Source organism: Cygnus atratus, chromosome 8 (assembly GCF_013377495.2).
Source record: "Cygnus atratus isolate AKBS03 ecotype Queensland, Australia chromosome 8, CAtr_DNAZoo_HiC_assembly, whole genome shotgun sequence".
NCBI classification, from domain to species: Eukaryota; Metazoa; Chordata; class Aves; order Anseriformes; family Anatidae; genus Cygnus; species Cygnus atratus.
Genome location: NC_066369.1, coordinates 2,500,737 through 2,516,768, shown reverse-complemented (window position 1 = coordinate 2,516,768; position 16,032 = coordinate 2,500,737). Strand labels below are relative to the sequence as shown.

Here is a 16,032-nt window from a genome sequence, read left to right as displayed (position 1 = left end):
TTTATAATTATTCCTTTAGAGTGGGGATTTTTTGGGAAGGGCTAGATGTAATTGCCTGGGGACCAGACATCTATTGCGAGTTAAGATGCTCTAGGATATTTAGGCTGGCCTTCGAGTGCTGCTTCAGGAAGGCATGGGTCTCCAGCACTGACACTGTCACCTCTGCCATCTGCGTGGTTGTGTGTCAGGGAAATCTCCAACATAAACAGACTTCTGTGTTTTGGCTTCTGAATTGAGCTTATAATGTCTTTACTGGCTGTTTTTAACATCCCTAACAATCTCTGATATATCAAAACAGTAACATTCATCTGGCAGAGCGAAAATTTTTGCTAATACCTGGAATGTACGTTTAACGAATGCTCCTTTACATCAGAATAAATGAGAAATGGGCACGATAATGTCCATGTGCATTACAGGCAAAATGGTTGAAAGGAATTCTCTCAGAACAGTTGTGTAAAGGGATTGCTTGTTCAGCTAGAACTAGAATTTTAATGGATTTTAATAATGTCTAAGAAAATCCTATGAAAATACACCTAGGTAGCTGTTTCATGTTTTCAGGTGATGGACAGGGGCTCATGCTGTGCAGTAGACTGACACCTGTAAGTAAAAGGTCTCATTGTGTCTACAAATAGATTTCTTAAACGTTAGCATTATTTAGGGAATCTCTAGCAGTGTCTAGCATCTGTTTTAACTTGAAGAATTTTACACATGATCTTTTAAAATGCCTTTTGGTGAATTTGAACTTCCCAAACCAAAGTTGTTACACACTGTTTGTTATATTGTCAGATCTTGACAAGTCTCTTTTTATTCATAACTGGATTTTTGCTCAGTGTGGGATTGTGTTATCTTTAAATAAAACACTTGTATACATTAGCCTGCTTGGCAGACAAGAAGTCTCAGGCATTAGCTAGGGTCTGCTGTGATTGAGTAACTCATATCCTTTGAAGTCTACACCTTCTCATTGTTCTTAGCCACCTGTCCTGGGATAGAATGATAAAGAAAAAATTTAAACCAGTTTCATGTTATTGATGATGATTGGAGTGTGGAAGAGGTTGATGGAAGAAGGACACATAACTGATCTTTAATTTCTCAGTTATTACTAGTTTGAAAAAAGCTGGAATGAGATCCCGGTATTAATTTCTCACCAAATAAACTTTTGTGGAACCTCAGCTGGTATGGTATTGTAATCTTCTGAACTGCAGTGGCCTGTAAAGGAAACTCCAGCATTAACACCTCTTTCATGGGCTTTCCTTGTTGAGGCTTTTAGAGGGGGGTGAGAGGAGTGGTAAAATAAGGAACTATAGCTTATAATTAAGCAAGCTTCTATATTGACCATACAGAAGAAAATACAGGATGTGAAAGGTTTGCTTTAATTACACTATAATTTCATTAATGTAAATATAATATGAATGCAGAACTGTCATCAGTAGTTCTAAGCCTCTAAATGAAACTTCACTTCACTCCTGGCATTTCCTCTGATGTTCCCTCTTTAGAGAATTACCCAGTCTAAAATAATCAAGGGTTTACGGACTGTATTAGGCACTAGGAGGTTGTGAACGTCCACTCCTTACCTTTTTTATTATGGAAACAAATCTTGCTAGTTCTAATATATATTAGGAAACTCTTCCTTTTCTGAAGCTGTACACTAAATATTGAGAATCTGTTAAGTTGTAAATTTTAAATAAATTCTTTAATCATTTCCCTGTTTTGCCACTTAGGGAAACAGGAAAATGTTTGCCCTGGTCAGTTTGTGTATCAGGAAAAAGAATTCAAAAAATTCAGTAGTTCAAATCTATGGGTAGTTACATAGGAAACCTATTCTCATCACGGGTCTGGGAAAATTGACACTGCTGACATGGTGTGAAGGACAAGCATATCTGCAGAGATGGTGTGTACAAATGTGTAGAATAAACTTTTAATTCCCTGTGTCATGAAGAACTGATAATCTAACTAGCAGTGTCTGGTCAGATCTCCAACAAAGGTTACAATTCACCTACTGCCTAATTGACCTAGAAATGGAGAAAGTATTTACAAGTACATAATGCAGGCACAGTAGTTTTCTAACATAGATTTGTTAAACCACTAAAATCCTACAACTGCGTAAGACCATATATAACCATTATAACCATTTTGCAAACTGAAGTGTTGTCTTTGCATAATCAACAACTCTGTTGACATTCTTTCCAGTGCATTTGAAATAATTCTATGTAACATTTAAATGATGTCAGCATTATTCATTATATGTATATAGTATTCTACTAGGCAGTTACAACATATTTTGTACTTCCTATTGAATTTTATTTTTCTTGGTATGTGACTATCTTTTTTTCCCCCTCTTTCTTTTCTTCAGAACTATTATGGAGCTGCCAAAATGATTTTTTCCGACAATCCACTTGGCCTGACTTGTGGAATGGTGTGTCCAACATCAGATCTTTGTGTTGGTGGCTGCAATTTGTATGCCACTGAGGAGGGACCAATTAATATTGGTGGATTGCAACAGTTTGCTACTGAGGTAGGTAGAACTCATAAATGCCTAAAATGCTTTTTATGTACCAACAGGTATTACATAGGTGGATGCCTTTCTTAATGATTTTTTAAAGCTGTACTAATAAAATAAAGTCATAGGAAGTTAAAATAATTATCCTTTTTCTTACGGCACATTCAGAAATTTAGAAGTGATTTTGCAATGGAAACATAGGAACATAACATTATTTGTGAACAAGACAACTCTTTAGAAACACTAGTAGTTGAGTCAATTTGTTCAAAATTAAAGATTTATATAAGCCATGTTAAAATGCAGATGTTGCTGAAGTAGGCCACATAGGGAAAAAGATCAAGTGTACCTCCTTCAGTAACTGCACATTAAGGAATTGCTGAACTCTTCTGGGCACAGGGCAGCTCTTACAGCAGAGTTTAACTTGTTCTTTGGCTATGATGAACCCTGTTCTCTGTGAAGCCACACACTCTGCAAGAATTCTAGGTCTCGAGGTCAAAGAAGAACTGTTCTCCCATAGCAGCTGGATGGTTAGGTAGTATTTATTATTCAGAAATAGTTGGCTTTCTCATCTCCTCGGTTAAAAGTTTCATTTTGTTTTAATTGTTCTTTATGGATAAGTTGCTTTGATGTCTTTCTTTTTTGAAAGCCTTTTTTTTTTCTTTTAATGTAGCAAGGAGTCTGTTTTGTTATTTGAAGTTAACTTATTTCTGAGCACAACACACTGTAGCTCTTTTGCATTTTTGTTATGTGAAAAGATTTGTACAAAATTTAATGCATACTTTAGAAAAGTCACAGACAGGAGGAATCAATCCAAATTTTACCCCAAATTTAGTATTTTCAAATATAAATATTGCAAGTCTGAGGATCCATAATAATAAGAAATGTACATGTCCAAGTACTGGCTTCATTTAATTCGCAGAAATGGAAATTTGGACACATTTTGGTAATTTAAAATTAAAATATGAGAAGCTGCAGGATTAGTGTGGATTTGTATATTCTTTGGAAAGGAAAAGTTCCAGATGATTTAAGACATTTTACTCTCCTTTTTTTTCTGCCAAAACCAAGTAAATAAACAGGTTCAGATTGGCCTGAAATAGATGTCTGTGTTCATCTATTTAAGTAGCTGTAGATGCACACGTGTTTGTGTGTTGTTTTATTAGTTCATAAATGCATGTGTGTATTTTAGCCACTGAAGCAAACAAGATCATTTGATGTTAGGAAGTTTTCTCAAGGGTTTCTGTTGAGGTGCACATGTACTTCTGTATAGATTTAATGTTTGAGATTTACATCTGATTTACATCTGAAGAAGGTGGAGGCTACAGCTCATTTAACTTCCCTTGAGGGCATTAAGAAGTTGTACTAAGTTCATGGTTTCAGCTGGCACCTCTTCTGATCTGTCTGAAGTATGTTTTGGTCTGTACAAGTGAGGAAGTTTATGCAAGTGGCTATGTAAAAAAAAAAAAAAGAAAAAAAAGGCATATACATGGGTGAAGATGACATACAGTCCATGACTAATATGTCCCTTTCGTGTATCTTGAGCGTGTCCCTTTTCTGTATCTTGAGCCATTTGGCTGATCATATTTACAAGCATATGATGAAATTCCAGTCACCTTTACAAAGCCTGAGAAAATGTCTTTGTAGGACGGACCAAAATAGAAATGCGAATCAATCTGGAAGTAACAGATGATATGTCTGTAAGGCCAATTTTTTCCTCTGCTGTCATTTGTAGACTTCACACCCCCTTCTCAGTGGCTGTGGGCTGTGATTCGATGAGCAAATATTGCTACCTGCTGCAGGTCTCTCTGTACATCTTTCTTCTCACCAGGAGACGTTAAAAGCTTCTGGAGCACCTGTTAAACTTTTTGTTGTTGTTGTTGTTTTGTTTTGTTAGCTGCGGCTGAACATTCTCTATCCCCTGTCATTTAAGTAGCTGTCCACTTCAATTTGCTGGAGGTTTGAACATACAAAAGTAAGGATCAGTACAGTTTGAACCCAAGTTCTCATTTGCAGGAATGAGGCTGCAGACGCTGAACTGTGTTTGTTCTACCTATATATTAGGTATTTGTGTTTTTTTTTATCAGTTAAGAGGTGATTTTATCAGCTCTTCTTCTAATGGCTTTTATTCCATATATGTAAAAAAATAATATTTGTTGCAAGGCAGAAGACTTATTAAAAGAAAAAAAGATTAAACAGTTGTCAAGTAGATGATAAATATAATAGTGAAATATTACTGTTGAGGAACCAAATGCAAGTGATATGTGTTAAAACTTGATTTGTGTCTCCTTTTAGCCCTAATGCTATGATTAATAGAGAGGAATTATGGCTTGATAGATAATGCTAAATATCTGCCATTTTTCTTCAAAAATCTTTAGAAATCTATTAAAAAAGCTCAGTGCTAGCACAATGATTGATATGAAAACTGCAGAAAGGATGAATAGCTCAGGATGGCTTTCCTCATAATGCTCCAAGTTTGTTTGAAGTGATATATTAGTGTCAACAGTTCTAACAAAATAAAATTACTATACAGTTCTATTTAGCACTCTAACACAGATAACTTTATGGTAAATTTTATTCTCCTCACTATTTTTGTGGTATCCTAAAACGTTTGCTAAAAATGCAGATATTAATAACCTTTAGAATTACTGCCATTTTAAAAAGAATTTGAATGTATTGTAGTACACATAATTAGCAATAGTAGGCAGTCACTTCTGTAATTAATATTTTTTAGCTTTCATTCAGTTAATTTTTACTATAAAAGTATGTATAATTGAAGGAGCCCAATAGTATGAGTGTTTCCAAATAACAATTACTGTAAAAATATAGATTGAAATACTGAAGAAAATCATGTGTTACTACTGCTAATACAGGACTTGGCCCATATAGTGTGAACAAAGCGTGTTCACTGCTTAACCTATAAGAGTAACTTAGCAAATTGTGTGGTTTAGGTGTGCAACATGTGGTACTGTTAATGAGAGCTGCATGGTAATTCTCATGCACTGTGTAATAGTTTGTCCCACAGGGGCTTATTTACTGAAAACTCCGTTGTGCATAATGCCAATTTTAGGTTTCTTTTTTTTTTTTTTTTTTTTTTACTTGGAATTAGTCTGAGGATCATACACTTGCTGCATTATGAGAGAGAGCAATAATAAAAAGGCACAACTGCTAGCTGAGATAAAAGATAAAATTGCAGTAAAGCAGGAATGTGGGTTTAAAATGGAAAATATATGGGTATGACGTATGCCCCTTTGTGCTTCTGAACAATGACTGATCATCTGTTCATACTGCAGATAAAACTCCCTAATTGTAAAATATTTGTCTTGCATACGGTAGAACAAAAAAATGGCACCTCACACCTCCTGTCTTTTCGTTCTGTCCTTCCATATAGCTTTGTAACTGTTAACCTAATTTTCAAAGTAAATTGTAATCTAGTCTGAATGAATGCTAAATGTGGATTTTGACAATTAAATGTTCAAATGGAAAACAAACAAACAAACAAAAAGGAAATACCCATTTGTATTTGTGATGTAGAATGTGTATACTGGGATGCAGTTACCACGGTAACTGTTGCATCTAGAGAATAACATGGAGTTAGAGCTCACTATTATAAATGATGAGTGTCAAGCGCAGGTTACACCTGCTGCTGCACAGGTCAATATTATATTAATGTCTTTATCTGTCTCCTTTGCCCAAGTACTTTAGAACCAGGAAGCATTTCTGGTTTTGGAACACAAGTTCAGTGAAAATATACTGAGATTGCAGTGACAATACATACAGGCATGAGCTATATGACTGTCAGTCTCATAAAATAAACTACAATTACTGGTTACTTGAGTACAAGTTTGTAAGCTTGCAGTAGGAAAGGAAGCATGATCTATTGCATTCTGTTGCAGTATTACTAGGAAGTCCTCAAAATCTTGCTTTTCTGGGTAGATATTACCAAATCTAAAGGGTCTCCTCTGTTTCTAGTTAATCATTCTGAAAGGAGCAGCACAAGCTAAATAGAAAATATATTATTTTAATCTCTGCATACTAGATAAATACTAGATTGTTTGGCACTGTGACTCTCATGCCAGCTACAGTTCTGGTCATTTGTTTCCCTTTGGAGATCTGTTCTGGCTGTTGTTACAGTGGAAAGCAATTGGAAAAGGGAACTTGATACTCTTTTTCATGTGAAAGATGTGTTGTATGAGCTTATTTGCTGTTAATCTAGGGGCATGTCAGCAGAACAGCTGGGCTAAGAGGTGGGCTGCACTGTGGTCCCTCCTTTCTCCCCGACCCACCACGGCTGAGGTGGCAGAGGCTGCCTGGAGGGAAGGCCGTGGGGGGGGGGGGGGTGTGCTGCCACAGCGGGCTCAGGGTCCATCTTGTATTTGTGCATAGACAACTTTGATCAGTCTTAATGTAAGTGGGTGAAGGTGGTGGCTCCCATGGAGCCACTGTTCCTGCAGCTGGCTGGCTCTGGACTGCCAGCCAGGGTGTCATGGGGCCCTGACATGGCCACCAGGACCTACGCCGGGACCTGCACCACTGGGTGTGCAGCATCAGCCAAGGAGCATTGCTCTGGGGAGCTGAGGCAGCAGAACAAACAGAAACAAACAAACAAATGGCTATTTTCTGGTATTAGCTTTTACTTTAACACATCTTTAGGTTATTTTCTCTTTTAAGTCATGTTAAAACCTCTAATTATGAATTATAAATTTTTAGGCTAGTTTGAAGGGGATGGTGTTGCCTTTGCAATAGTTCCAGGGATGAATCTGAGGAGTTTTGACTTCTCAGGCCAATGCTGAAAGACTGCTGATGTTTCGGCAAGTTATATATTTTTTTCTACAGAACGCTTTAGATGTTACATGTAATTTTAAGGCATTGGAATGAATGTTCTGTCCTTCTTAGTGGTGAGATTCATGAGCTTTGAGGTGTAGGCTCTGTAACATACTAGATCCATGGGATTTCTTGAGACCTGGATAATATGAATGTGTAGTTGTTATGTAAGTTTGAAAAGTCCTTAAAGAGGTGCTTTAGGCCCTATTTTTGTCAACACTCAGCTACTTGCATAAAAATTTGCAGAATTGCAAGTGTAACTGTTACTTGTGGAGGGAGGATCAACTGGTTTCTATAACTAGCTCATGTTTGTAGAAAAAAAAATACTTCCTGTACCTCCTGTGCTATCCATTGCAATTATATGAAATTGTGTGACCATACAATTTAACAGCTTCCAGATGATTACTAAGCACACAATTTGCTTCGTTTTTGTTAAAATCTATGCAGAGTATTATTTTCTCCTTTAAATATTCAACCTCCCCATATTAATATACACCAGTCTACACATATCCAGTGGGATAGTGTGAAATTAACACCATCAATTCCTAAACGTTACTGATTTCATTGCCCATATTTTTCTTTCTGTGCACTAGCAAAATCTGATAATTCAGAATATACTAATATGTCTCAACCTAAAATAAGTATTAGCTAGATGCTAACAGTAGCTGCTTGATACCTCATCATTTTGGTGAAAGATATTTAAAGATAATCTAATAACTATTTATATAACCTTCTAAGCATGGAAACAAACACTACACCTTGAGAACCTAAACAATTTAATAATAAAGTCAAAACTTGCTGCTAGAAGATGAAATTCTCCAAATGCCCATTCCATTTGCTCTTTTTTTTTTTTTTTTTTTGTATTTCAACCTTTTTGTGTTGAAAATGAGTGATTAAATATACTCACTTTTTACTTTAGAAATGTGATGTTCTGTGTGTGTCCTGGAGACTACCAAGCTTGCTTTTATAGGATTAGGCAACGGTTTGGTTGTTGTAATTGTTTTGTTTGTTCTACATTTTAACAGAGATTAAAATTTCAATCTATTTACTGATTTGTTTATCAAATTCTTTGTCATAGTCCAATGATAATTTTAAATAAAGGTTAATTAGAGTAATATTGTCTGACCGTATGTGAATTCTGCGAAGAGGTGGAGAAGGATATCTACAGTAAGTGCCTCTTAAATATATTGATCAGAAAATTCCAAAGTGACAAAAGTGAGTTACTTTATATTTATTCTAATTGTTATAAAAATATTGATATCAATTCTGAATAACAGTTCTAACATGCTGTAATAATTTGGATTGTTTTTTAAGAGCTTTTAAATCATGCTCACTATGCCATAAAATGATTTTCATCAGGCTGCCAAAAAGTATTTCTTACTCACCTGCCACATGCTGCCAAATGTCATCTTTTCATCAAAGCTTGCTAATACTTGAGTTGTGTAGTGAAGAAAAGAACCACGAGCAGAAGAATACGCTTTTCCCTGTCTGTATTTTTGAAAAACATCTAAAATGAGTTGGTTGAAACTTTCCAGGAAAATTCAACTTGAATCAGATGCTGAGCAATCAAAACAGCTAGTTTGGTAATATTGTAGAACCTTAATACAAACTTTTTTTTGCATTCAGTGACTGGAATTATGTTCTTTATGTTGAGTTTACTGAATATTTTGGAGCAAAAAACAAACACTGCAGGGAAAAAATTGTTTGATTTATAAGGGAGAAGAGAACAAACCGCCAAATTTTGCACTAGAGACAACACTGAGCAATTGGGCTCATGGCTTTACATAGGAAAGTAATGGAAATATGGGAAATATAATATGTTATAAATATGTGAATTGAAATATATTAAGTTTAGGATACTAAGATATTTATGAAGTCATTCCCATTGTTGGAACTTTAGCAGAATAGATCAGCTGTTTCTGATTGGCCAAACTGTATCACACTCGAGGATAAAACCTCCATTATCTTGCATGAGCTTATTGTCAGAAGAAACTGCTCTTGGTTCGAAGCTGAGTACATGTAATAAATGCTGAGTCCAGCCTGGTCATTGACACTGTTATGGGAGAAGCTATGTGAAAACATTTAGAACAACTGGTGTCTAATGCTGGCAGAAGTAGAAAAGGATTTATTCTGCAACTCAGTACTTGCACTCTTCAATTCCACTTTCTAATAAATTGGTGGTGGAGACTTCTTTTTTGTAAATTGTGACATCCTTTCTATGGACCATAATGGACATGAAACATTAAAAGTGGACTGAATCTATGTGGGTTTAGTTTGAATAGGTCATGGGTGTAGAAGTAATGATATTTGGCTATGATTTGATAAAAAGGTAAAGAATAAATGTGCAGTTAATGTTTATTACTAATCTATTTTGTTTGTGTGAGAGAACCAGAAGGAAAGGGAATAATGGGAATAATGTCTGGAAATTCCCACTGAGATGCTGAGCTGAAAGTTATTATTTGGTCAGATTTTTCTGAACGGGTCTTGCTTACAAAGCATTGTAAAGCAAAAGAAAAACTCCATCCAAACAAAACCAAAATAATATGTTTTAGAGGAAGATGAACGAGCAAGACAATAGTGTTAAACTTTACTTGCCATTCTGATCACAGTCTAAGGAGAGGAAAAATTGAAGAGGTCAGTTGCATGTAATGTGACATTAAACACTTACTACCAAGGCAGTCATCTTTGTACACCAAAAGATTTGTACAGAAGAATTCAGTGATATTTAATTAGGTGAATTACAGAGTAGTGAAAATTCACCATGAAGTGAGTGAAAATCTTTTGAAATGCATTGAAGCAGTTTGCTATTTTCACACAGTTACCCTGCCAGCCTTAATATGCAAAACTGCCACTGAAATCCAGATGGTAAGATATTGCCACACAAGCTGGCTGTGCTGCATAAAGACATTTTCACCCTATTTGCAAATGGGCAGAATTAAAGCTGACCATTCAGCCTGAACTAGTAGCATTTCCTGCATGAGTGCTTGGTTCCTGGAGCTTAACACTGCAGTACAGTAAAGCTGGGTTTCAGTATAAAATTAGTTGATGGGTATGACTATTCAATAACAAATATAAAAATAATTATGTCAACAACAAAATAAATTTATTAAGCATGTGCATATTCACAGTGTTCAATGCAAACATTAAATATGCAAGTTATGCAATTTTCATTACTGAGTAGCCTTCTGAAACAACTGCATGAGATTTTAATGGAAATTTGGTATCATTCAAGCCATTTCTATGTGAAGGTAACAAAGCAGATGTTTTAAAAATATCCTATTGCATTTTGGTTATCACAGTCTAGTTTCACAAAACAATATAAGCTTTTCAACCTGTGAAATCCATTAATAACCACATTAAACCTTCTCATATTGTATGAATTGTCAGGTTTAAATGATTCTTTTTTTTTAAAACAATTATCCGTCTCTTGCTTCTTGCAGTTTGTTAAAATGCTATGTCAATTTACAAAGACTGGTGGAATTTGACACAAATTTTAGGGGGGGAAGGAACTAATCATTGGTTTATCTAGCTTGAGTGCTCAAGTGCACATGAAGAAAATGAACATTGATTCAAAACATAAATGAAAACCTCTATTCGTGAGTAGAACTGCCAAAGTTTAACTTGGAAAACCTGCTTCTAAAGTTCTAAGGAGAGTAAAAACTTGGTAAACATTGAATAGCTTAAATATCATATTTATTATGACAAATCACAATGTGTATATTTTAGCAGGCTAGTTAGTACTTGTGGAATGCAGTCCTGCATTGAAATAGGTGGGAAAAAATGCTGTCTTTCGGTAGTATTCAGTGGCAGCCCTGAAGTGTTTGTGATATGACTGAGAATCCCAATGCAATGAATACTTGTATCCTTTCAGTATGATTTTGTGCTTCTGTTACAAAGATATATACTCCCTGGGATAAATATTCTTCCACTAATGCCTAAAATAAAATGAAGACGTAACTGTTCTCTTCCATGCTCCTGATATTTAGTAGCCTATAAGGGCTGTGAGTCTGTTCTTTCATTTTTTAAAGTTTTTACAATATAGAGACTCAATTCCTTCCCCTATGATGTAGGTACATGCAGAGAACAGTGAAGTCAAGCTCAGTGAATGTAGAATACCTCTGCCTTAGCCTACCTTTATGCCTGTGTAAAACAAAATAATTTAGTGCAAATCTGAAATAAAGTGCATTGCAACAAGCCCATTGTGCCTGTTTCTGTATAAATACATCATAGTGGTCAGGGACTGTCCCAAAGTAGTTTTAATAGTCAAGATAGAATGGAGCAGATCTTCTCTGTTTTACAGTTGAAGAACTGAGGCATAGAGAGAACAGCCTAACTTTCAGGTATGCCTACAACTTTGGATACCCAGTTGAAAAGTAGAGAATACCTGGAATAGATGATCAACCAACATGAAATAAATCATGTAAGAATTGTCTAAGAGGACATATCTAAAGTAGGGGGTTAGGTTTAAAATATAATGATGAAGACGAGACAATTCCTAATAAGAGTTTAAAACCACCTAAGGCTGGTTACCTTTCGCCTCTGAAAAGTAAAACCGTAAGTGACTTATATGGGATCACACAGGATATCTCTGCAAGAAGCAGAGCCCTTTCACTAGCTTTGCAATCCTTTGCATTATTCACAAAAATATTCTTCTAGTAATAAGTGTAATCTGAACCGTGTTTGGAAAGAAATTTTTGGTGTTTTAGAGGTCTTTACCATCTTGCTTACTTTGTATTGCCATCTTGTTGTTGCTGTTAGTCTGGCTCCATCTACTCGATAAGGTTTACAGTGGTGAAAGATCTGATTTCAGACCTTTTTAAGACAAACAGAACCACAGGAGGACAAAATCCTGTACCTACAACATCCCTCACAAATGTACGTATCATATCAGTTGAGAATCCCTATAAAGTTGTGAAGCATTCTGCAATAATACGTCAAGGATATGTGACAGTACTAGTGGAAACTTCCACCACATTACTCAAAATTTTAAGAGGAAATGTGAAGTATGTAACCTGTTGAATGTATTCTTTTTCAGGTGTTCAAAGCTATGAATATTCCTCAGATCAGAAACCCTTCCTTGCCTCCTCTAGAAGATATGCCTGAAGCCTATCACGTGAAGATAGCTCTTTTTGGTGCAGGACCTGCAAGTTTAAGCTGTGCTTCTTTTTTGGCTCGATTGGGCTATACAAACATCACCATATTTGAAAAGCAGGAGTACGTCGGTGGCTTAAGGTAAAAAAAATAAAATAAAATAAAAATAAATATATATATATATATACTTGTAGCCCTACACAATGAGCTCTAGGGTCACCTAGAGCGTGTTACACAGGATCGCATCCAGGCAGATTTTTTAATATCTCCAAAGAAGGAGACTCCACAACCTCTCTGGGCAACCTGTTCCAGTGCTCTGTCACCTGAGCCATAAAGAAGCTCTTCTTCATATGGTGATGAAACCTCCTGTGGTTCCATTTATACCCATTACCCCTTCTCCTATCACTGGCCACCACCACTGAGAAAAGTTTGGCCCCATCCTCTCTCTCTATATATATATTTATATATATATATTCATATATGTGTGTGTGTGTGTATATATAAATACTATATGTTTAAAATTCTTTAAACATATACTAATTTCAATGGGAATTTTAAATTTAGAATGTTTTTATGAACTGCTTTATGGAAATAAAGGTGACAATGAATAAATCCATTATGTCTGCCTGGACTTGTAGCTTTAGTAAACCATACTGTAAGAGTGAAATCAACCCCCTGCAATTCTCAACTTTCAACAAATTATAAAGAAAACAGAGAAAAGTGCCTCTGCAGTTTGCCAGTATGGTAAGCTTTTGGATGATATTTACATGCTTCAGGTTCAGTATCATGTCCTCTATACTAGAAGATGAATATTTACTACTGTAACAATTGTTGAGGTCATCTTATAAGCTGGTTGGAATTCCTAAATAAAAGATAAAGTATTTCAGAAACTGATGAATGGATACCAGCCAATTCAAAATCAAAATTAAATTTTACTTGTTAAGGATGGAGCCACACTAAAGTGCTTACAAAATAACAAGTGAAAAGTAATAGAGAGAAAGACGGGTGATGCACTCACATTTCTCTCACTGTAGCATCACTGAAATCAATAGAGTTGACACTGTTAATGAATTTGGTCCATAATGTCATAATGTCAAATACTTATTCAGAGCTCTGGAAGATAGAGAATCAATGCTGAAGAAGTTGAACTGATTACTTGCATTTTTCCCAGTGAGGTTCAAAAGTATTCTATGTAATTATCAAGTTGTTAATACATCGGCATTTAACTATGTGAAGCCCTTTTACTTGAACTAGTTGCTATAAAGGTTTGAAAACTCACTGTATGAAAAACCTGTTCATCTGTAGAGTAGCTTGTAATCTTTTCATAAATACATGGATTTAAAATCCATTTCATTGCTGAAAAGTAGTAGTAAATAATGAAACTTGGTGACAGGTTAGACTCTTGTAGGATTCAGCAATGCAATACAGTACTTTTAGCAGTTGCTTACAATTTATAATGCTGCCTGCATGTTTGAAGCAATGTGATCTTAAGCTGCATCTTCATATTTTAATTTGAATTTAAAACTAATCTTAGTCAGTTTTTTGTTCTATTGAAAAAAAACATTAAGTTTTCTTTGAATATTCATAGTAGTCAAGCAGTTCACGTCCCCATGTCTTTCTTACTTTTGAGAATACACAACATTCATGGTCAATTTTTACTTTCATTCATTGTAGAAAGTTTCACATCTGGTTTAAGGGCATCAGTTCCTTTCGTCCTTATTTTAATCTTGGAACAGAAGGGAGGCTGTCCTGTGGCAGCAATCATCCATTATTGCAGTTGTATATCTTTGCATTTGTACATCTTTTAACAAGCTTAGGTTATTGATGGGTGTGTTTTCAAGGCTTCATAAACTGTTGCAAATGGCTAACAAGAGCAAATTAATTTTGTATTTAGAGTCAGCTGTTTGGAAGGGCAGTGCTTAGGTCCTTTTAAACTTGTTCTGCCTTTTCAAGTGTTTTTAACTAGGATGTACAGTCATACATATTAGGACATAGCTGACTTTAATAATATTTAGATAATAGAAAGTTGTTTAATGATTTCAATTTCAGTAGTGAGATATTTAAGCCTAGCATAACTCTGGTTGTCTGGACATGTTTTTCACGTTCACAGGCAAATTTTCTTACATTTCAACAGTTGTGTAAAATCAATGCTTTGTAATAGAGTAGACATGAGAAGATCATGCTCTTGCTTAGAGACAGTGAACAAGCTTCACTGCTCATCCTCCTAGCTATGCTACTCCTAGCTATGCTACTGGCTTTCAGCATTCCTAAATATTGCTCTTACTAGGCCAGAGGTGTGTCCCTTGGGCAAAAGTAATTTGTGATCCCCAAGAAACACCAGGCACCTGTCCAAGCTCCTCTGACTTAGATCAGATTTGTGGAAGAGATGAATTCATGGAACTATGTTCCCACCCAAGATTCTTCTTTACCCACCTGCACCTCAGATGTGTTTCCTTCTCTCCTGCATCTCCACCAGCGTCAGAGACTGTCTTCATCTGCTGAAAGAAATTGTAGCAGAATTACTGATGTACAAGTTGACTTTCATAAAATGGTTATTTGTGTGATAAATGTACATGCATGTGGCTCCACACAACTGTTTATATTTGCATATGCACGTATATTTATATTTATATGAACATGTATATTCCATAGCACAAAACTGTAAATAAATTTTTAGTAAGAGGAAAAATGCATCTACAAGTTGTGACAGTGACGTAACACTGGTAGTGCTGTTTTGGCTTTTTCCAAGAGTTAGAGAAATGACAGGTCATCAACAAATACATGGATGGCTTGATAAAGTACACCTTTCCTTTTTTTTTAATTATTTTTAAAATTGAATCTCTGTTGTGGGATCATACATTATTTTCTGTCTCAGACACCTGTTTACTCAACATGACCTATGAAAGTTGCATTGTCATGACACATTCATTATATCTGATATTTAGAACATTTTTCATTGCACACTGGTCAGAAAAGGTGCAAGATGGTCTGTATTAGAAACTATAAGGAGGAACACCATTTTCTTATCAATATAATTAAGGTTGGTGCAACTTACCAAAAATAAAAATCCTTCTGGCCTAAGTTGAATGCTAAAGATGGGGTGGTCGCTAGCAACATGTAAAATAAAACTAAGATCAATCTCTTGGGTCATTGCTTTGTTATGGAAATTTTAAATCTATTAATTTGACAATAGTTTAAATTGAAGCTTAGAAATATCTGGGGAGAAAATTTCACTTTTCTACATGTTTGGTCTTTTTATCTTCATTGAATAAAAGTATCTAAAATAGGGATTCACTGTGTTTACCTGTAATGTGCTTTACAAGAGAGATTTTGAACTGGCACATGTAGATGTCATTTCATTGGACATAAAGATCTATACCACATAGTATATATAAACTTAGATTCTGTGCTGGCACTGGAGTTATCCATTACAGAAGACCCATGGTGCTGGAAACTTGAAGATGTCATTCCTAATCTTACCAAAGAGGTAAAATGCCAACTAATAATAGCAGTTTAAGGCAAAAAAGCAGTCATGAATCTAAGAGCTGATAGAAAATTACTGACTTTGTACATCCTGAAAGATCATAAATTTTTTATGAAGTAGAAATGGAAGAGAGTACAGTTTT

General features: G+C 35.4%; 1 protein-coding gene across 7 annotated transcripts in view; it reads left to right on the top strand.

Annotated features, from left to right (window-relative positions):
* The window catches only part of DPYD (dihydropyrimidine dehydrogenase), a 340,158-nt gene that overhangs the window by 93,354 nt on the left and 230,772 nt on the right, over positions 1–16,032 (top strand). For all 7 annotated transcript variants that reach the window (XR_007708585.1, XM_035538265.2, XM_050712120.1 and 4 more), the window contains 2 exons: positions 2,351–2,512; positions 12,351–12,547. Coding sequence is in view for 6 of the 7 variants with exons in the window: in XM_035538265.2 (XP_035394158.1) it covers positions 2,351–2,512; positions 12,351–12,547 (359 nt within the window). In the remaining variant the exon portion in view is untranslated. The remainder of the gene's footprint in view (positions 1–2,350; positions 2,513–12,350; positions 12,548–16,032) is intronic.